Source organism: Euwallacea fornicatus, chromosome 32 (assembly GCF_040115645.1).
Source record: "Euwallacea fornicatus isolate EFF26 chromosome 32, ASM4011564v1, whole genome shotgun sequence".
NCBI classification, from domain to species: domain Eukaryota; kingdom Metazoa; phylum Arthropoda; class Insecta; order Coleoptera; family Curculionidae; genus Euwallacea; species Euwallacea fornicatus.
The window spans coordinates 1,569,678-1,591,170 of NC_089572.1; the positions used below are offsets into that span (position 1 = coordinate 1,569,678).

A 21,493-nucleotide genomic window follows, 5' to 3' on the forward strand; every position below is an offset into this window, starting at 1 on the left:
GTCCCGATCATGACATAGCTTTTGTTTCGGTCATCAAAGGTGAATTTTTCTAGGCCGATGATCTGGAAATATGGCATCACTGGAGCGGAGCAACAAAAGATCACAGAGTGACGTTGTGGAAACATTGTTGTTCATGTGATACCGACAAGGATAGAGTATCAGTCGTTAGTCGTAGCGTGGTTAAAGTCATTGTAGACGATAGAAAATCTTACTGCTCTAATTTATGGGACGGGCTCTGGATGTCTTGTCACTGGCTCAGTTTTTATTGTATGTGGTAAACATGAACATCACGATACACCACACGATACATAACACACACAATCAGTGACAGTGAGATGTTGGTCTATATCGCGATACGCGCTTTATGGTTTAATTAAATATATTGAAAGTACCGAAATTAGATTTTTTTTGCATGAACTATGTCTAAGTATTTATTGTGAGTGCAGACAACTTCCTGATATTTTTGGATAGGTCCAAAAATGGGTGCACTGGAGCATGTAACCCACGGATAGTGTGTGTTTTATGTGATGTGGAATGGAGATTTAATAAAAAGAACATTAGATGAGTTGAAAATTGATACCTACCTACTCCCCGCTTACCTCTTTTGAATAAATAGTAGGATAGGATAGCTAATTCAATTTTATGCTAATTGGACTTTAATTGGACCAGGTAGGTACCTAGGTGCACACTTTGCATCATATTTTGTCTGTTGCGTTCAACCCAACTGAAGTTCAACTTCAAATCTCAACAACAGAAGCCTCAAATCTACCTGGCTCTTTTACCAAAAGTGGGGAAAAATTTAAAGAAAACACGATATCATCCCTGTATCGCAATAATAATGTCTGTGCAACATAAGGCACAAGCCTAAAGGCTTCTGTGAGAGGCTTTTTAATGATCAACCTATATTTGCACCTCATTCTGGATACTGTTATGGCACATACTCATGACATACTCATGTTTTAAATTTGACCTTGAAGTTAAATGTCAAATTTGACCTGTGTCGTTGTTTATATGTCAAATTGTTCATATTAGCTGCAGGTTAAGTTTAAGATTGAGATATATGATGGGGTATTAGTGCTATAAAATACAATTCAAGGGCCAAATTACGGTGTTGGTAAATTTAACTGGAAGGCTCACTGCGAGCTAATTTTCCTAAAAATGTCAAAATTTGGGTTAAAATAGCCAGACAGTATTTTGGTCAGATTTTTAGGATCTGTGCAAATTAGCTAGTTTCCATAATATCGAGTTTCAAGAGAAGAGCACATTAAGGTTTTAACCCATCTTCATTTTCAAGCATTTTTAAAATCAGAACATTGTGTCCAAAGGAGTTTAAAGTTATCCAGCATCACGGAAACTAAAGGAGATATTACCAGCAGACTTGCTTCAGTATAATTAGAGCCTTGACTGGAACCCATTGAAAAAATTGGAAACATTTTTTGCCCTTAACTATTTGACACTTTAAGCTCTATTTTAAAAATACTTAGGATTGAGGTCTATAGAGAAGGTTCTTCAAGAATAAAATTCCAGATTTGAAATTCTTTAAGGATTAATTTCCACCTGTAGAATATCATTTTTTCAATTCCTTTATTTTATGTAATTTTATTTTCCTGGGTGTTTTTTCCTCCTCTTTATTCTCGATCGACGACAATACAGAGATCTTAATGTCCACTAGGAGTGGGACTGGCTTTGCTATCCCTAGGTATACGTCCACTTTTTTAGAGGATTACTATTACTGCCCAATCAAGGCTAGCAATGGGTACCACCTTATTTGAGGAAAATTATTGATCTGGTCCAATTTAAGCCAGAAGTAACTACATACTTCAGAAAATAACTGTATAAAGTTATTATATTATTATTGTTATATTCACAAGAAAATACTTTTTCATTTATTATTATTATAAGTATTATTATTGTTATTATTATTATTATTATTATTATTATTATTATTATTATTATTATTATTAATTGTGTTTTTTTCACTTCTTCAATCATATGCTTTTATTTTTTACTTCATATTAATTGTACCTACCTCTGTAATAAATCTGTAGTAAACGAATCTATTCCATTCAAAATGTGTGATCATTTTTAAGATTCCCAAGACATTTAACGATTTTGACTTCCCCTGAGGTTTCCTTAAGTCTTCCATAGACATTTTGTGAACACGGCAAATGCTATTGGGTAATTGTAGGGGTCTTTTTAGATAGAGAAGTCATTCCTTTTGAGCTGCATGGTTTTGGAAGATTTTTCTTCTATTTTCAAGTAATTTCTAGGATATTAATCACTTTTTCGAGTTGGCAAACAGTTCTCTCAAATTTTGAGATTTTCCAGGGGTTTTAAGGGGACTTGACAATTTTTTAGAGATTTTCCAGTTATCTGTGGACGATTCACGGCCCTTTTCGATAAGCATTATCTAACTGGAACTACGTTCCTTGATTGTGGAAGAACTTTCATTAGAAAAAAAAAACGTGTAGAATCTTCTGATTTGAAATGCATCCCCTTAAGGTTGACGGGATTTCGGCTGTCTAGAACCTTCTTTTTTCGCAAAAAAAGTGAGGGCTACTTTTGAAACGAAAGAACTGTATATTCTCTCGCTCAGTTTTCTTTACATTTTACCAACTAATGAACCAACTTGCAGGACTGGAACCTGAATCGACAATATGGGGAACTACTGGGTGTGCGCAGCTCTTTTCAGGTGCCTTTTGCCAGTTTTAATTGGATCATGTAAGTATTTGGCCCCTGCAGCATTTTCATTTAAACGTATGTCGGCGATCAGTGATGGGTTAGTGGAGGCTTTTCTCTACTTTCTTCATAAGAAGAATGAGTGATTGCTGTTGGTGTTCCAGGAATATTGGACGCTTAGTTAGTTATATCATTTTTTTTTATAAGTTTTGCGGGGGGCGTCCCTTGGATTAGGACGATAGAAATTGGTAGGAAAATAGTCAGAGGTGTCGAGGAAGTGAATTTGTTTCCAGGTATTTTCAAAAATATTCTAACAATTGCTACGTAGTTGTTCCGATTAGTCGATTGGTATAGTACCATGGCAATTGTGGAATTGTCTGGAAAGAGCGTGATTTCTGTGTTTTGCAGGTTTCTAAAGAACTAGAAAAAATTATTTCAAAAAAAGGCAAAAAATTAGACACAAGTGCACGGATTTTTGATCTGTAAGACAATGCTCCATTTCTGAACTGGCCACCGCATCGCTTTCACGACTACAACTGGCAGTAAATCTTCACGGATATGTAGAACATAATATATGTTAAGCTGATATTTTTATAATGTATAGCAAACGACGATAAGTGGTGTTAGGTCATCACTAAGAATATGCCTTACACACGGAATTGGGCGCCTCGTGTAGTCAAGCCCCAGTTCATTCCCCGGGTGATTTTTATGGGCCAAGGCACTGAATCAATCTCGTCCAAGGTCCAATATTCATGAATTCTATCATAAATTAATAATTACATCTAAAAGACTGTTCCTTATCGTGCCAACCGACTGAATCGGTCATTAATGCCTCCACGAAAACGAATGTTAAAGGTCGCATATTCTACAACCTAATTATTCTTTTTGAGATTTAAATGCGGTGATTTGTGACTTTTCCTGTACGATGTTATGAGAGTGGGAATTGCTCAACGTTTCTGTGATCATTACTAATTTTAACTATTGTGTATTCAGTTGAGACTATTAAAATATGCGTGTGAAAAGTATCCGAGCAATTATTTCGCTACTTAATGCATTTTATGCAAATTTAGGTTGTCGACTGTAGACGGCTATCGTTGCTCATTTGGATGTTTACAACCGGGTTAAAAATGCCTAATTACGCTCGTGAGGAATGCAAACAATTATCAGTGTTTTAATGAAAAGCCAGAATGCACCTGTTACCTCCATGGAACGCTAGCACACTAGTGGAAAAAATATGGAATGTTTTCTATTATTGATATAATGCAAAAATAAACGACTCAGTATTTTGCCGTATAATCATCAATATCTAGGACCATTCGGCCCTTTCTAGGCACAAAGTTAAATAGTGACTGAAGTGTTTCAAGTACAGTATGTAACAATTCTGGTCGTACAAATGCACTTTTCGAATAAAACTCTCGATTCGTGTTCTCGAATGCAACGTTGTTTATAGTTATTTCATGATTTTTAACAATCACCATGTTGCGAGCATTTATACAATTGAAACGAATTTCATTGCTCATACACAGGGTGTTTCCTAAGTACGGTACGTAACTTCGGGAGCGCATTATACAGCTAAAATAAAGGTGATTTTGTTACATAAACTATACCCCAAAAATGCCTCGTTGCGGAAATACAGGGTGTGAAAGTGTCTTTTCAAAAATTGCAATTTTTTTGACATTTCCGAAACTACTCGAGACGTTTCAATGATATTTTGCAGTTTTTGAATTGAAAATCTCCAAGAGACAAAAAAGTTTTTCGATTAAAGGTGTAATCAAGTAGCGTAATCACTTAATCGAAATATTTAACGGTCAAATAAACACGGGCCTCTATATTCATAGTCCGGCCCTTATATCCATGTCATGGCAAGGCTGTATATTTCATTTTTTTTTGTGAGTTGCCCCGCTCGAAAAATGTTTGTACACCAAATTTAACTAAAATCCCTTGAAAGGCTCTTCCGACACAAATTATTTTATCCAAATGGGGCCCCACATTCAAAGATCTCTAGAACGACCGACTTTTGGACGAAGAGAAAAAACACGTGTTTGTTAGTTTCATTAGCAGAAACCATGGTTAAAATATTTGCACTTTGATCTGGGACACCCTGTATAAGGGACAAAAAAATCACTGTTGCTTGCGATGAGTTGACGCAAGGAGTATTGAGAAAAGCTGCTGAGACGGAAGTCAGGCGACGACTCCAAATGTGCCTTCCAGAAGGGAGAAGTCACATTGAAAATACGCAAAGTTAGTTTTTTCTTTTTATTATTTAGTTTTATAAAAATTATTTTATTGTTGTTTGTTTAGTTTTTGTTCTTGAATGAAGTATTGCTGCGACAATTCCTGAAACGTTTTCGCTTATACAGTCACTCAAAAAAGTATCCGTACAGTCGGAAAAAAATTCTGTAAACCGTAACTTTTGACTGATTTTGTTCAAATTTTGTATAATGAAAATTCAAACCGAAACTCAATTTTCGTAATTGAGCAACTTTTGAAAATTTAACTTTTAGAGTGCTTTCCAGCGTTTAAAAAAAAAACCCGTTTTGAAAACTTCTTGTGCGGTGGAAATTTTTCAATGCGGTTTTAACGTTCTTGCAGAGAGGATTTTTCTTCATATATCCTGAAAATTTGATCAAAATCGAACCGCAAATAAGGGAGTTGCAGCTTTTTAAAGTCGTCAAAAATGTCAAAGTTTCGTCATTTTGCGCGAAAATCGTCACTCTTTGGCATTTTTGAAAGGCTGCAACTCCCTTAATTGTTGTTCGATTTTGATCAAATTTTCAGTATATATGAAGAAAAATGCCTTCTACAAGAATGTTAAAACCACATTGAAAAATTTCTACCGCACAAGAAGTTTTCAAAACGGAGTTTTTTTAAACGCTGGAAAGCACTCTAAAAGTTAAATTTTCAAAAGTTGCTCAATTACGCAAATTGAGTTTCGGTTTGAATTTTCACTATACAAAATTTGAACAAAATCAGTCAAAAGTTACGGTTTACAGAATTTTTTTCCGACTGTACGGATACTGTTTTGATTGACTGTAAGTTTTAAACGATAACACGTAATAAGAAGTTTCTTCCTTAAAGTCTTCTTTTATTAAAGAAAAAAAATTCTTCAGCCAGAGCTATGTGGAAAAATGCCATCAATGTAATTTTTTCGAAATTCGGGCGTGTCTCTTGGAAAAATATATTTGATGACGTCATAACTCGTTACTCAGACTTTTAGAAATGAACTTCTTCGGGTCGAAACGGAGCTCATTCAACCCCATTAGGACTCATAAAATAAAAAAGGGACTCATAAAGTTTTTCATGTTACTTTCCGTTTTCATAAAATAGGTATAGGGGCGTCGAGTTCGGGATATCTTGTACATATCTCAGCTATCAGCTAAAGCGTTTTCTCGAACAAAAAAAGACCCATTCATAACCTTTCCTTTATGGTTATTTCACAAACGGTTTATGCGACCTACTTTTTAATCATGGAGTGATATTTTCCATCGTATTCCCTGACGATCCTCGGCGTGTTCGGGAAAAAGGGAGAGTCTTCAGGCGAGGGCGATCGTTGGGGTGAAATGGTCATGAACCCGAAAAATTAGACTTTAGGGAGAATCCGTTTTCCAGTTAAAACCTTGACATTCTGCGGGTATTAGTCAGGTTAATTTACGGTGGAATTTTAGTTTTACAGAGACGTGGAAAATTGATGTTTCAACCTACTTTTATTCGTGAAAAACCAGGGGCGTAGCAGGACGAGATTAGTGGGGGTGTTTTCGCATATCGAAGCTATGCTTCCATTGTAAATGCAATCTTGTGTATTTGCAAGTGACGTATCTTGCTGTTGCTGTGCGGTTTCGAAATAGTAGAAAAATCGCAATTTGACACGGTTTTAATCCGCTAAAGCCCGTTGCCTCGTGCAGACGTGTAAAGGAATACGTTTTGGAAATATTCTGGAAATGAGAGTTCAGGACGTGCCCCCCTAATGTCCCTGCCCTGGAAGCTCGCTCAAAAATACGTCGGACAATACGATAATACAGGGGGCATTGGTAAAACTACGATTTAAGGTGCAAAGTATTGGGAAAATGACTTCTCCGGACTACATTGATTATAAGGAAAAATTCAGGCTTTGATACTCCAAAAGAATCAATGGCATAACGTAGCTCTGAAAGCAGTTATGAACTTTTGAAAACGTAGTTCTTTTGACATGATTTTTCCTTTGTGCCCCACGAATCAGCGCTAGTTACGCCTCGGTTGTGGAAATTATGAATTTCAATTCATTTCCCTGTTCGTAAGAATGAATCGATCTTGCCCAGCACGCCCCTCGATTCCTCTGTGGTTTTTATCGATGGCGATAGCACAGGGCGTGCTGGTCCGCTGAGCATTGGTGAAATAATGTCAATGGGTTGCTTTTCTTATCTCAAAAGAATGGAAATGGGCAAGATCGATGCAATAAAATAGCATCTAATTTCTTATCAAAGTTGCTTCCATCTAGCACCAATGTAGTAAAGACACCATTAAATGCTTGAAGTGTATTAAAGCGGATTAAATAACTTTAAAGGTCAATTATTGGGATTGCGGGCTTAAATGAGTCACAGTCCCTGACTGATATAAGAATTCCCATAAGCTACCTGGTGCTGATGCAATTGTTGTTACCTCAGCTGGTGCTTCATGTTACACAGGGTGTCCAGATATAACGTAAAAATGTTTCCTTAGTTTTTGAAATCAAATTACTAAATCGCAAATATTTTTAAGTAAAAAAGTTCCTTTTTTCATCTCGTTGGCATAGACCCTTTTTAGTTATAAATGTTTGTGATTTAGTAATCAGATTTAAAAAAATTAAGAAACGTCACAAGTGACGAAGTTAGAGCAAGATTTACGTAGGAGATCCCCCGTAGGCGACGCCCCTGACTAAAATCTGTAATTATTAACCTAGAAGAGCTTTCCCATTCCAATTTATTACAGTACACCGAATTTAATAATTTTAGCCCAAATCGTTTCGAAAATATTGCGAAAAAAACACCTTCACAGTTCCCCCTTTACGGGCTTGTAGTCCCGTTAAGAAGCAATTTCAGGGGCATGTTGATAGGAGCTTTTTTTTATTATTTTAATATTTAGAATCACCTCTCAAAATATTTCAACGCTATTCCCGGCCACCCTGTATTAGAGAGACAAGTTGGGCCGTATTGAGCACTATAGATAACAAAGACCTAGTGTCGCCGTTTCCGTAACCCATTTACTATATAAACAAGAACGCTATCCACGCCCTGAAACTGCTTGTCTACCCTATCACAGTTCATTTGGCTTTTGCCTTCTTTAATAGAATATGATGTAGCAAAATTCAGAGGTATTTGTTGTGCCCTTAATGCGAGTCACTATATTAACAAGTTGTATACAGGGTGTAACATATCATCACGGATATATGTGTTTCAGGAAGCAATGGTACTCTGTAAAATAATAAAAAAATGCTAACAACCAATAATGAAAAACGCACTATTCTTTATATACAGGGTGGCAAAATTTCCCATTTTTTCCATGTTTTGCGTGTTTTTCACATATGAATTTTCGAGTAAAATTTTGAATTTTCTTTTATCCATTCTGTTCAAGATCCTATGCAACAAAATGTCAAACTCGTCGGTAGCCATATATAGAGTGTTATGATTTTTTGAGTTGAGTTTTGAGTTTGAGACGAGTCATGCGCTACTCTATGCTTTGTGTCTTTTATTGAAATACCCTTTATGAACTCTGACAGCAACATTAAATTCCTTAGCTTTGCGGCCTCTTGCAGCTTTATCGTATATATCACCGTTTTGATAGAATTTGCAAAAACATCTATCGATGGGAATTGAGAATGCAAAGGAAAAAGTCATACTACTCATTTGTCAACTCTCTGAAGTAATTCCTAAGATTTAATCAAGTTTCTTAAAATTAAAACAAATCTAATTGAAAACAAAATTATCAAAAATTATTGAAAATGTCTTTTAAGAAATGTCAATTTCCGCCACCCTGTATATCAAAAATGGTGAATTTTTGGCCATGGGCCTATTAGCATTTTTTGCATTTTGCAGCGTGCTATCAGCCCCTGAAATATATGCATGATGATACGTTACACCCTGTATGACACCTAATAAAACGGAATATCTCAAGTAAATGCCCTAGAATGCCTCGAGGAATTCTTGAGATGCCATTCGAATGGCAGTTATGTATCGAAGCCTACTTTTTGCAACACCTTATGTATTACATCTTTTGATATTGTTTTTCTATCTTTTCAGCAATAATCTTTAGACCTTCGCTCCTGTCCGCTGTATACTTTCTGCTGCTATGTTATACCCCGTTTGTGCCGGTCCCAACAAAGGAGACCATGAAGGGTCATTCCGGGGTTTTTCTCAAGATCCTGATTGTGTTGTCGACGTTAACCACCCTAGGGCAATTGGCATTCCAAATCGTTTTATTTGCCATGCCCCCATATGCACATTTTTTAAAGGTAAATTTTAACGTTTTGTATTGCGGTGGTTTACCCACTCTGACTAGTAGACAGGGCGTATCAAACATGGCTGTAATGAGCAACTTGGAACGATTGCGAAAAAAATTCAATTAAGCGCTCACAAAGGGTTGTTACAATGGGTTTTTTTCAGAACTATTACGTATTAATCACAACCTTTGTATTCCAGGACTGCGAATTTTTAGAGAAACTCCTGCGTCACGTAGGATTCGTAAGACTGAACCACATATCATTAAATGATGCCTTTACATGGATCTCACCTGAACCGATAATGTTAGCTACTTCAGTGATTTTTTTCGTTCTCTTTAAGAGACTTACCGCCTCTAATGTTGAAGCTTCCGAATCGGACAATCGCACTGAAAACGAGAGGTTGGACGAAGAGGTTAAAAATAGGAAGAAATATTTAATGTTTATTGTAGGAGTAGGTGAGTAGAGGTCTGTGAAATGCGACGTTTCGGCCTATATTTTCTCCCTCAGGGCCACTTACTTTTACACAACCTCCTCAGAGTGAATTTTGATCGAAATACGGTCTTTCGTCTAACTTCAGACACCCAGTATTATTTCCTGATTACTTTACAGGTCGTTATGGTGTTCTGATAACTTTGTGTTTGGCGGCGGTGCTGCGGCCTTCGGTGATCGGGGGATTATACTTCGTGGTGTTTTTGGCCGTGGCCACCTGGTGGGCCTGTTACAAGCAACTAAGGAGAGGATTCGCCATTTTGATGTGCTGCATCTTGCCGTTCGTCTTCGGACACATGAGCGTCCTGTATGCTTACCAGTTCCAGTGGCCCCAAGAGCTGTTGGATAAGAATAGCACGTGGGCGAGGCAAGAATCCCCTCTTAATTGTCAAATAAAGATTAATTTTTTCACGTATTCATTTAATTCAAAGTAAGAGTGTGCAGGGGGCACAGCATCTAAAGTCTTCGTGTAAACCTATTTTCCATCGTGCATATATGGAAAACCGTTAAATATTGCAATAGAATATGCTCTCAACTACATTTTCAGGTATTTCGGCCTCACCCCCCTTCGAGTCTCGTTATGTGACAACAGCACGAACACAATAGACCCCAGAACTTTTAACTTCGAGGAAACCGAATGGGCCTCGTACGTAAACCCTTTTGCCCTCTATTGGCTCTTCTACATTTTAGTCCTGGAATCCCAAGCCCTGCTGCAGCCAGACGTAAGTACCTACTCATACCTTCAGTTACTTAGACCATACTTTACGTTCGCTGAACTAATTGCGTACCAGTATGGGAACAACCACTGGCCTCATCTAACACATTAATTAGATTGAACATTTTTTCTCCTCGTGTATGGACGCATTCGCAAGTTTCCCTTTACTAACCGTCTAACCACTGTTACAGTCTCAAAAGAAACAGGGCCCGTTCTCACGTTTGGAGGGCAGTTATAAAGGGCAAGTGAGCAGACAGTTGTCCGACAAAGTGAGCAAGTCGCAGTTAATGCGATCGGCGACGATTACCAAGCGCAGGTGGCAAAGTGCAGGAAGAAAAGTGCGAGTAAGGGAGTTACTCCTGCTTGCTTTTGCCTTCAGTGTGAGAATGCGCTTTTGGAGGTTTTGCATGTCAATTCGTTTTTTTCTTTTTTTAATAATGTAGTCATTCTACCATAACGAGTGATCTGGTAGTTTGTCCTCGGTAAGCTGTCCCCAAAGGGTCAGTGTTTAGGTTAGTTCGGGTTAACTGGTGGATAGGCGATTCGGTGAATCCCACACTATCCGACCGCCAGAACAACAGGTCCCGGTATTTTTTTGAAAATTTTCCATGCAAAAAAAAATCGAATCAACTCCGTTCTTAATTTCCCTAGCTGATAAGAACAGATTAGGGCGAGTTAGCTACATTAGTAATGTTAAAAAGTCCGTATTGCTTTGTTTCCAAGATCCTCACACAACATTGGAGAACGCTGAAATGTTTCAATTCAGGAAAATTAAGCGGAAATCGAGAGTAAAGAAGTGGGGATACTAAATATTCCTAAAGGCACCGGTGTTCTGCACGGACCTGGAAATCGACGATGTGCGCCAATGCATTCCGAGTGACGACATCTATGGAACTTGTTTCTAATCAAGTCAGTGGCATAGAAGACGCGATTTTATATATTTTTAGAGACTTTATGCGAATTAAAGGTTGATGGTTTTAATTCTCTCACTGATATAACACTTTACCAAATCGCGTTTTACGGCTTTAGACTGAGAGCTTTTCAATTAACTCCCGATATGATATTACTTCATTATTCCATTAAGAGTTGCGAATTAGTACTTTTTGTGATTAAATATTGTTAGTAAGTCAAAACTAATAGTATTGTACACCCTCACTAGCGGCATACACATTTCTTTTGATTTCTACACATTTTTTGTTGCTTTTAAATTCTTGCTGCTGCTGGTTTTTTCTAGGCTGCAAACAGAAGAATTAGCGATGAACGAGACATGAGAGAGGACACTCCAGTACGTATTATTTCCGTCCATTCTTTTTCGCTTAATTCAGCTTTTTTGGTTACATTCTACATGTGGATTATGGTGGTGGTGTAGCAAAACAGGTGTGCGTTTAGCTTTATTGATTAATCTAATTCTTACATTTCCATCGGGGAGGCAACAGTCGCTCTTATACAGGGTTGTGATTAATCATCGCCTACGTTTAAAATCTTTGAATAAGAAATCTTCTTAAACCCTCATGGCGCATGCGCAAACTGTTTTCAATCGCCAATTTGTCTGTTTCCCCCGGTACAATTTTGAATAGTTGTCTCAATTAATTGAAAATTGGCTAATCTGGCATGCCATTGTGCTTTAATTTTACACCGCCCTGTATAAATACGACAATAGCAAGGTACTAGCTTCAGTAGTTAGCAGAATAAAATTAATGTTTATTAGAAGTATATTAATCATATTTACAAATGGAATTAAAGATTATCGATTTTATTCAGTGCTTCTTCACCTTTCGTCATAATAAGAGATTAACCTACAGCTCAACAAAGAACACGAGGTTTGATTTTTGGATATTGTCAGTGAATCACTCTGTATAATCTTTGAGTAAGAAACTCTTTGAACGTTGCGTTCACGTCCTTGATGACACTTGCTCACTTTCCTGGGTAATACGGGCATGATCAATTACAAGGGAACTGTGGAGCTGATAAATTTCATTTGTAAATAGGATTCTTCCAGGTATTTTGAAATATTCTACGGTAACAGATGTACTTTTCTTAGCTGATAAAAGGAGTGAGTCCAATCAAGAGGTATGGATCAAGCAAACGCAGTGCGATAATGCAGGATTCCACTGGAAGCGTCACCGTGGATGGGGAACACCCAGAAGAGATACCTTTAGATGAATTAGGTAAGCCTATTTCGAGTCAGCGTGCATTTGGTCGAGCCGACTGACCATGCAGAGTGGTCAAAGTAGGAGACAAAATGCCTTAAAAATTCTCACAGTATTGCGCTATCAATTTTTAGCGTTTATGTGTTAGATCTCTCCAATGCTATCTCTGTTTGACCACTATTGTATATACATAATTTCACGTTTAACTACTTGTACTTTGCCAAGGCAATCCAGAAGGGGAATACGAAGCGACTTTAATCGAGAACTTAGTGTTTTTCTTGGAGAATCTGCTTCAACTCATCATACGGGTCTCATATTTGGGCACAAATATAATCATGATGGTAAGTCGCAAGTTTCCCTTCATTGCTCCTCTATGAGCGAGTCCTTTCAGGCCTGGAGCATAACGTACATCAGCTGGATAACGTTCGTGCTGCTGATTTGGGCCAACATTATCTGGTTGGTGCCTAACCAGCGCAAGAGCATGCTGCGCTCCAGCCCGTTCCTCGTCTTCTACGCATGGTTTCTCTTGATCTCCGCCTACATTTACTCAATGAACTTGACAGAGAGCGAGCTGCCATCCACGTTAAGCGGTATTAATTTAGCGCAAATAGGTTTCGTCAAGGTCACCTTTTTGCCCTGTAATCCTCTCTTCGTCAAGTGTCTCTACACCTGCATGTTCTGGGTGACTTTAAGACAGTACATGCAGGAGAGACTCATCGAGAGACAGTCCAGTGCCTTGGCAGATATGGTGGCGCCGTTGCAATTGACCGTTGGTGCGGCAACATCGGGTACGTTTGATGTAAAGTCATAATTTTACAATTTGGGCGTGACGTCAGCAAAAGATCATCCACGCAAGAACGTGAATGATGAAATCCTCATTTCTTGATTAGCAGTCCTTGGTAGCCGATGTTTAATATGATTTGAAATCCAAAATGAAAAAATCGCATTCCGAAAGACTTAATTTTTTTTAGGTGCCAATACTGAACCGAAAAAAAAAGAAACAAAAATCATGGACGTCGTGGGCAATCATTTGAAGAAATTCTTAACGAAATTCTGGATTTGGGTGGTCGCCATCACTCTCTTCGCAGTGGCCATTACCGGTCAGCGAATGACCGGTTTCCGGATAGTGTATATGGCTTTGTTCTTGATTTTTATCTTATCCTTCCAGGTACACTCTACCCGGCGTTTTACGCATAATGTTTTACTAAAATTTCAGTTGTCTTTTACCGTTTGGAGGAAAATGATGTTTGGATTCTGGTTGGTGGTCATCATATTCTCCATGATGGTGTTGGTACTAACCTATACCTACCAATTTGATAACTTTCCGGAATATTGGACAAAATACCTGCATGTGGCCGAGGAGCAGTGAGTCGCCCTTCAAGCGGCCTTTGTGCGAACGTAATCACTGCACATCTTGTGTTTTAGGCAGCTGGATATCGGCCTGGAAAAGTTCGAAACGAAACAGCTATTTGTTCGCTTAGTAACTCCCACCTTTTTTGTGATTATAACTGTTGTGCAACTTCACTACTTCCACGACGACTTCATGATTTTGTCGGATCCCAAGAACGCCAGTATAATAAACGAGGCCGAGGAAGAGGATGATGATTTGAACGAGAGTTCCATGCAAGGGGGTGCCATTATTGATAGGAGCGATAAAGACGATCCTTCCTCTTCAGGTTACAAGTTTGAAATGAGCGATTTCGACAGTAAGCTTCTGACTGAAGTCCTCTCATTATTTAAATTGAAAATTCTCATTTAGACATAACTTTCAAAGAAGTGGTGGAAAAATGGGCTACCAGGCTTCACAAATTTTTAAATTTGCTCTACCTCTTTTTGGAGATCCACATGCCCAGAGTGGTGCTGTTTTTCGCCATGCTGCTCTGCGTCTATGACAAATGTGCCCTCTACGTCATTCTGATTTTACTCATTCCAGCGTCGTTCACCTTGGGACGGCCGGTGCAAATTTTTACCATTTATTCTAGTTCCATGTTAGTGTCGCTATTACTTCTGGCCAGGATGTTGTACCAGATTAAGTACATTAATCCTGGAATGTGGAACGTAACGTGCGTGATGGTAAGTTCTTCTCTGGCCGTTGGTTGGTTCCAGTGGAACTTACTGCAGTGGTAAAGTCAACTTTTAATTTTTATACAAAACGTTCCACAGGACATGCGCACTATCTGGTATGGGAGAACCTTAAGGAAAAATTTCCGGTTGTGTTTACGTAAATGGGGCCGCATTGCATTTTGTAAATAACTTCCAAAATTTTACTAATATTCCGCAGAATCGGGGAGTTGCGTTTTTGTGATATGCGTCAGATTCGAATCGCATGGGACCAGTTTTTGGGGGATTGCCGGAAATTGTTTCTTATGTCCACATCCTCTAGATCACAATCGTGGTTTTCCTATGCAATATCACGCGTGAAGTTCTGTGTGCTCTCCTCATCGATTGACAGAGTATTCTTTTTAGGATAACGCAAACCAGACGGAAACGATAGCCAATAACATGCAGTGGTTGGGATTCGAGAAGACGGACCAAGTAGGACGCTCGGTGCCCAGTTTGGTCAAATGGAACATCATCTACATCCTTATTGTGACACTGTACTCGGTCATTTTAGTAAGGCAATATAACTACCGAATAGCCAGGGGTCGGCCCACCACCAGAGCTTTCTTCATGTTCCCGCGAATCACCAGGGCCGATGCCGACAAAAATCTAGAGAACATGTTGAAGTATTTGGCAAACTATGCCTATTACAAGTTTGGCATCGAGGTAAGAACGCCCTCCACTAGCACAGAGGTTCACTAGACTTTTTTGTGTACTTTTAGATCAGTTTCATGGCCACTATTGCCGTCATTGCCATCCGGATGGATCTCTACGCCATTTTCTACGCGCTCTGGTTGGTCGCTCTATATTCCCTAAAACGCAGTACTCTGTCTAAAGTGTGGACTTTCTATGTGATTTTCACTGCAATTTTGCTGCCGATACAGTACTTTATGGTCATCGGGCTTCCACCCACTTTGTGCATAGGTAAGTGTACCAGGTGCCCCAAATTTAATGTAGAGTCTCACTTTATTACTTATCAATGTGCGTACCACAACATTGATCGATTATACATAAATATGCCACTTATTATACCTATTTCAATTCAAGATTATCCGTGGAACCGCAACACCTTCTACATCCGCCTCCAAGAATGGGCGTACTTGATGAACAACAAATATCCTCCCAATCCCAAACGACTAATATGGGATTTTCTGCTCCTCTTCTTTTTGTCCAGGCAGTGGGTCGTATTTAGGATAGAGCGACGATATGCTGGACAAAACTACACTGGCGGCAGCAACGAGAACATTATCCACTTAGCCGAGGATAAGAGCTTTGAAAATCCCGTGCCAGATTTCATCACTTATTGCAGGTGAAGCTCGTTTTAGATCATCCATATTCTTGTTCGCGGTACTGAACAATTTTTAAAATAACAAAAATTTTCAGTATCCCACTGCAGTTCGTCATTTTGTTTGTGTTTAATATAATCTTTTTAATTTCAGGTCTTATTTAGATATTGTGAAGAGATGCGTGCTATGCAGTCTGTTTTACATCACCTTGGCCGTCGTGTTCCTGGCAGGAACCAATCGTACCAATATCTTTTCAGTGGGTTACCTTATCGGTGCCTTTTTGTTCCTGTGGGAAGGCGCTGATTTGTATTTGAGGCCCATTAGGGAAATTATAAAAAAGTGAGTTCACTTTGTCAACTTCCACGATAAGTTCCGTTCATTTCATACTTCCACTCTAACAGTTCCATCATTTTTCCCCTATTTGAGATCATGCGGTCTCATATCAAGTGTCTTTCAGATGGAATTGGCTGCTCGGCTACAACGTAACCGTGATCCTAATCAAAGCTTGTCTTCAATTGGTCGGATGCGTCTTTGTCTATCAGTACGTGGGCGAATGCCATTGGTTGATGCTCTTTGGCATCGGCTGTGTCAGGAAATTCGGCAACATCGAGGAGATTGCCATGTTGTCAAACAGCGGGCAGTGCGTGGTGCCTCGGGAATATTTGGGCCTGTTTTGGGACGGTGTCTGTTTCGGACTATTGATAATGCAGAAAAGATTATTCAAGAGCTACAATTTCTTCCACATGATTAATGACACGAAGGCGACAACCATATTAGCTTCTAGAGGTAATTGTTCTGAGGTCTTTCTCATAGGGGTACTGCCAATATTTGCCACCATGGACTTTTCTTCCATTTATTTTCGCCCTAATAGGAGGGTGAATTTCACAATGCAATTTTTCTTTACTTTTGCAATGCTCGGTTTTGTTTAGGTGCCGAATTAATAGAGGAAATGAGGGCGAAGCGAATGGATGAGCAAGTGGAAATCGAGCGCCACATACTGGAGAAGATCAAAGTAAAAATGGATCGGATCAAGGCCAATCAGCAAAAGATTCAAGGTGACATTGAGTTGAAATATTATTATTGACAGTCCGAGTGACATGGTGAGTGACAGGTCAGCTCAACGCATATATATATAACCCATTTTTTATTATTGACAAATCGGTAGGATCTTGACTTATGCGAAAAGGGAGGAAATGAAGCTTCAATGGCCTACATTTCTCCAAATAAAAAATGAATGGAATATAATATGCGTGAATGATACTGTTGCTTATATTAGTCGAAATCGTTACGTTCTATTAGTGTTTAATTTTGTTGTTTGGAATAAATGGCGGTAGATCCTTTTATGTTTCTACAGCCATTTACATATCCAACTTGTCGGTGATCGATGTTCTACTAAACCTTCTCTCTCCAAGTTTCCTAATGGTGGAGGGACAGTATAACCGTTGTCTCAGACATCGTTGTTCTGCTTTATTCCCATAACGTTGCAGACTCGTTTCATTCATAATTAAATTAATAACCTTAAATATTTTGTTTACAGTTAAAAATATCTAAATAAAACTACTCGTTAAAAAGAAGACACCAGAACCACATTTTCTTCTAAAGGGCTGATTGCGTTCACTCTTACAGCGAATGAAACTCAGTTTTGCTCTGATTCGAGGGAATTACATAGTATTTTTTATAGTTGCCACTGCTGCACATTTAAAACGCAGTCAAAATTTTAACCCATACAGAGTGTCCCAAATTTGCCTCTTTGTATCTCAAGTTTCCAAATCCTCCATATGATGAACCGTTTCCCGGAGGCTAGAAAGTTTAGTTGGGAGGTCAGTATCAGAAAAGTAAATAGGTTATTGAGGGAATTGCAGCTGGGCAAAAATGTGGTACTTCTTTTTGGGGGGCAGTTTGGTTTTAAATAATTTGTTCTGTCCCAAAAGCGTAGCCAAAAGTAATCTGATTCACTTCCGATCATCTCGCAAAATAACCACCTCATTCTAACCCAATTTAGCTAAACCTCCCCTGGCTCGAACCTCCTCGGTGTCTTCCTGTACGTCTGCGACGTCACAAGGTACCAATCCGACTGGATACCACACCCCCATCGAAGAAGAGGACGAGGAAATCGCCCCTCTCACTCCGCGTTCGTCCACCATCCAACCCCAAGCCCCTCCTTCCCCTTACTCTGCAATCATGACAGTCTCCCTCGAAGCCTACTTGGAACCTCAGAGAATTTCGTTCTCCTCACCTCCGAATTCCGAGCTCAACCCCCGTCCTCCTTCCCCCGACGACAGTTTCCCGGTATTTTCACCTCCACCATACGACGAAGCGCCCCCTTACGCCGAGGCGGTGAGTGAACCTCCCCGAGGGCCCGTTTTAAGGCAGATCAGTTTAGGACCCCCCTGGATGGCAGGCAGTTTGGTCACTCCTCGTCAGAGCGTCATTTCGTACTCCACCCGGTCGCATTTCAGTCACCACGAGTGTAATTTTCATTTTTATTTTTGAATGTCTCAATAGAAACGTCTGCGTACATACGGCTTGTTAAGGTGAATCGCTGAAAATTCGTAAGTTTGGAGGAAACCCTACGTCTTCGGATCACGCCGAGTTCTTGCAAATGAAGATCAACAAAGTTCTCAGTTTTGTCCGATCCTGTATTTGCGATCTGTTTCACCATCGGCCTGATTGGCGCAGAACTGAAAGCTTTACGAGTTTTCACCGATTTTAGGAAATGTCTGCGTCGCGCATTTGCGAGGAAGGGAAAATTCTAGAAATTACGGGGCGTCTCAGAAACGTAGATCCCCGAATTTCTCAGGTGAAGATGGACCGATTGAATTTGGTTTACCTTGAGAAAATGCTTTGTGCTTCTCATCAATAAGAAAAACGCATTTTTGTGAATCAACTTTTAATGTCTTGAAAATCGACTGCTTTTTGCGCAAAGGTAGATTGAGTTAAGTTCGCCTATTTTCACCTGAAAAATTTGCGGTGTTTTGATATTCTAGATGGCTCTGTATATTATTTGGGTATGTCCGGGACTTTAAAACGAAATAACTGTCTTGACTTGGTTTCTACAGGGCGTCCCAGATGAGAATGAACAGCATGGAGGTCCGGGAAACCTTAGGAGATCGGAAGTAGGTTAATTTAAAGGCAATTTTCGTATTTTTATGTTAAGCTAAATTCCATTAGAAATTGTATAAAATTGGTCAATATTTAGTTAAGTTAAGTTAACCAACGGGTGCGTCCTTACTGTTCGTTCTCATTCCGATCACTGAACATTTTCTAGCCGATTTTCCTCTTCTGCAAGCCAGACTTCTCTGTATTACATTTATATCCCTTACCGCACTGTATAGTGTAAATAAATTACCAACGATGCGATTATTTATTTGCAGGTTTTTTCGTCTTTCGTACTATTTTACCCAATTTTTTTTTATTATAGATTCTGTTTTAGAACGTAGGCCTAACTATAGGAGATTGCAGCCCAAAACGTTTAAACAGGGTAAATTATATTGATTTATTTTCAGTTAAAAGAAATGTGTTTCAAGTAGGGTAGTTCATTACTTACAAACGTTTTCGAATCTCAATAGATAGTCACAGGATAAAGGGAGTCAAGAGCCGCATATTGCTTCAAAAGTAGATTTTAAAAATGTTGCTTCACTTTTCGTTTGTTCAGCTTCGTATATCACTTGAAAGTATTTAGGTTTCACTACTTTTTGTATCACTTTAAAGCACCTAACAAGGTAACATCTTAATCACACGTACCGCTTGAGAATATCTTGTGTTTTCCGGAGGAAGAGCGCTTAAAGAGGGCACAACAGCAAATCACCTTGGGTTCGCACACTTAATAGTTAAATTTAAATAAAAACCCCTACAAGATTGCTGTTTATTTTTTACCCGATCAGGGCAGATATAAGAAAATTGTAAATACAAAACTTACAGGATATTGTGTGAATCATCAAAAATATCATAAACATAAACAGGTGTTTGTCAGAAAAAATGCAGAAGGGACGAGCACTTTCTCATTTTACGGCGAAATACCACGTCAAACGAAAGGATGCACCGAGGGCGGCAGCGCTGCCGCCGAATGGTACCTGCGTCCGACGTGGTCAGAAGTGGGGACCCAAAGCGGGACTCCAAGAAAACCTGGAGGTCTCGATAGTTTATTTTTAAGCAATGCCAGATGTTGCTCTTCAACAACATTCATTATTCTCTTCCCATATTTGCCATTTGCGCTTTCTAAGTGCACTTCCTCACACAATTAGATTTTCTGATTTAACCACCCGTTTGCTCACAGCTTGTGGCTCGAACGCACCCAAAATTTTCAAGAAAATGTCTGTTTAGGAGATATTAATGCGAACGCACTGTTTGATGTAAAAATTTAATAATTAACGGCACGTCCTAACCGTCTTTGGTATCTATTCAGAAAACGCAAAACGACTAAACAGACATTTCCTTCGGCTTGAACCTGTACCAATGCCTAGTTAATCCAAAGCTACACGACATGATTCTTTAACGTAAACAGGCCATTGGCGTGCATGCGTTAGGGCCAAAACTTACCAGAAAGATAACTTCGACAGAGGCGATGAATTCAAAGCGACGGTTATCTTCTTGGTAAAGTTAATATGGCGTTGGTTTTTAAAGCCTTAAGTAGCTTCCAGACATTGTGGTACCACCGTAATTTTTGTGTTTATATGAATAGCTATACGTTCCGGAGACTACTATATGTTCGATGAGCTGGACGACGACGAATTGGATCTTCTGCCCGAAGAAACTCGAGACGACGATGATTGCACTGACATGCCAACCATGGGAGAGGTGAGGTTTTAGTCGGTTACATTGTATTATTTGTTTTGTGTGTCTGTGCGTGTGTTTTTTCTTTTTTTTTTTTCATCAGGATTACCATTGCGTTTTTATTATTTTGACCTCTTTAAAACAAATGTTTACATGCTTTGAAATTCGGCAACCTGCTCACGGAGCGATGCGAAATCAAAGCAAGTAAACTGTAGGAATTTTGAAAAACTTATCAGGAAAAATTTGCTTTGCTTCGATCGCCATCTTGTATTTCACAATGAAAAGAATCAACAAACCGACATCTCACGTTGCCTTTAGACGTCCCTAAACGTCTATGGGGTCAATTATAAATGTTGAAAGAATCTCCAGACAGCAATGTAGTAAATAGCAAGAGAGATTCAGAATTAAGTCCTGCGTCTTCGACCTTGAAAGCATGAATTAGAGTCACCCTATATTTATTCCCGCCTTTTGTCAAATACTGAGCGGCGGGTCCTATAATGTTTTTAGCTACAACCTTATCTTAGGTCGCAAAAGTATATTTATAGCACTGTTTCGACCCCATCCGCACTGATTACCATACCTTCACACCCTTCGAGGCAAGCATTTTGAGAGCTCCAGCTTTTTATCATTTATTGTTTCCTGCGCCCTCATGAGCGTAATGTTGACAACGTAACTGTCATTCTAGCAGACAACTCTAAACTCAAACTGTCATTCTAGCAGACAACTCTAAACTCAAACTGTCATTCTAGCAGACCACTCTAAACTCAAACTGTCAAATATCCATCCCCACCAGTGGAGGTGCGTTACGCTTGTCAATTTTTACACGCCCATGAGGATCTATCATTAGTTG

At 39.1% G+C, this 21,493-nt stretch overlaps 1 protein-coding gene across 11 annotated transcripts in view; it reads left to right on the top strand.

Moving 5' to 3' along the window:
• Nucleotides 1–21,493, top strand: part of Piezo (piezo type mechanosensitive ion channel component) — a 36,811-nt gene that overhangs the window by 384 nt on the left and 14,934 nt on the right. For 4 of the 11 annotated variants that reach the window (XM_066299018.1, XM_066299019.1, XM_066299022.1 and 1 more), the window contains exons 2-23: nucleotides 54–669; nucleotides 2,636–2,721; nucleotides 8,931–9,142; nucleotides 9,330–9,585; nucleotides 9,740–9,986; nucleotides 10,167–10,341; nucleotides 10,526–10,678; nucleotides 12,376–12,502; nucleotides 12,710–12,825; nucleotides 12,876–13,272; nucleotides 13,456–13,652; nucleotides 13,701–13,849; nucleotides 13,910–14,190; nucleotides 14,244–14,557; nucleotides 14,951–15,250; nucleotides 15,307–15,508; nucleotides 15,632–15,893; nucleotides 16,024–16,209; nucleotides 16,328–16,656; nucleotides 16,800–16,925; nucleotides 19,292–19,351; nucleotides 20,552–20,667. In XM_066299018.1, the coding sequence (XP_066155115.1) occupies nucleotides 2,658–2,721; nucleotides 8,931–9,142; nucleotides 9,330–9,585; nucleotides 9,740–9,986; nucleotides 10,167–10,341; nucleotides 10,526–10,678; nucleotides 12,376–12,502; nucleotides 12,710–12,825; nucleotides 12,876–13,272; nucleotides 13,456–13,652; nucleotides 13,701–13,849; nucleotides 13,910–14,190; nucleotides 14,244–14,557; nucleotides 14,951–15,250; nucleotides 15,307–15,508; nucleotides 15,632–15,893; nucleotides 16,024–16,209; nucleotides 16,328–16,656; nucleotides 16,800–16,925; nucleotides 19,292–19,351; nucleotides 20,552–20,667 (4,269 nt within the window). In that variant the 5' untranslated portion in view covers nucleotides 54–669; nucleotides 2,636–2,657. Of the gene's footprint in view, nucleotides 1–53; nucleotides 670–2,635; nucleotides 2,722–8,930; nucleotides 9,143–9,329; nucleotides 9,586–9,739; nucleotides 9,987–10,166; nucleotides 10,342–10,525; nucleotides 10,679–11,568; nucleotides 11,620–12,375; nucleotides 12,503–12,709; nucleotides 12,826–12,875; nucleotides 13,273–13,455; nucleotides 13,653–13,700; nucleotides 13,850–13,909; nucleotides 14,191–14,243; nucleotides 14,558–14,950; nucleotides 15,251–15,306; nucleotides 15,509–15,631; nucleotides 15,894–16,023; nucleotides 16,210–16,327; nucleotides 16,657–16,799; nucleotides 16,926–19,291; nucleotides 19,352–20,551; nucleotides 20,668–21,493 lie in introns of all 11 variants that reach the window. The other 7 variants (XM_066299021.1, XM_066299029.1, XM_066299020.1 and 4 more) reach the window with 6 other exon arrangements.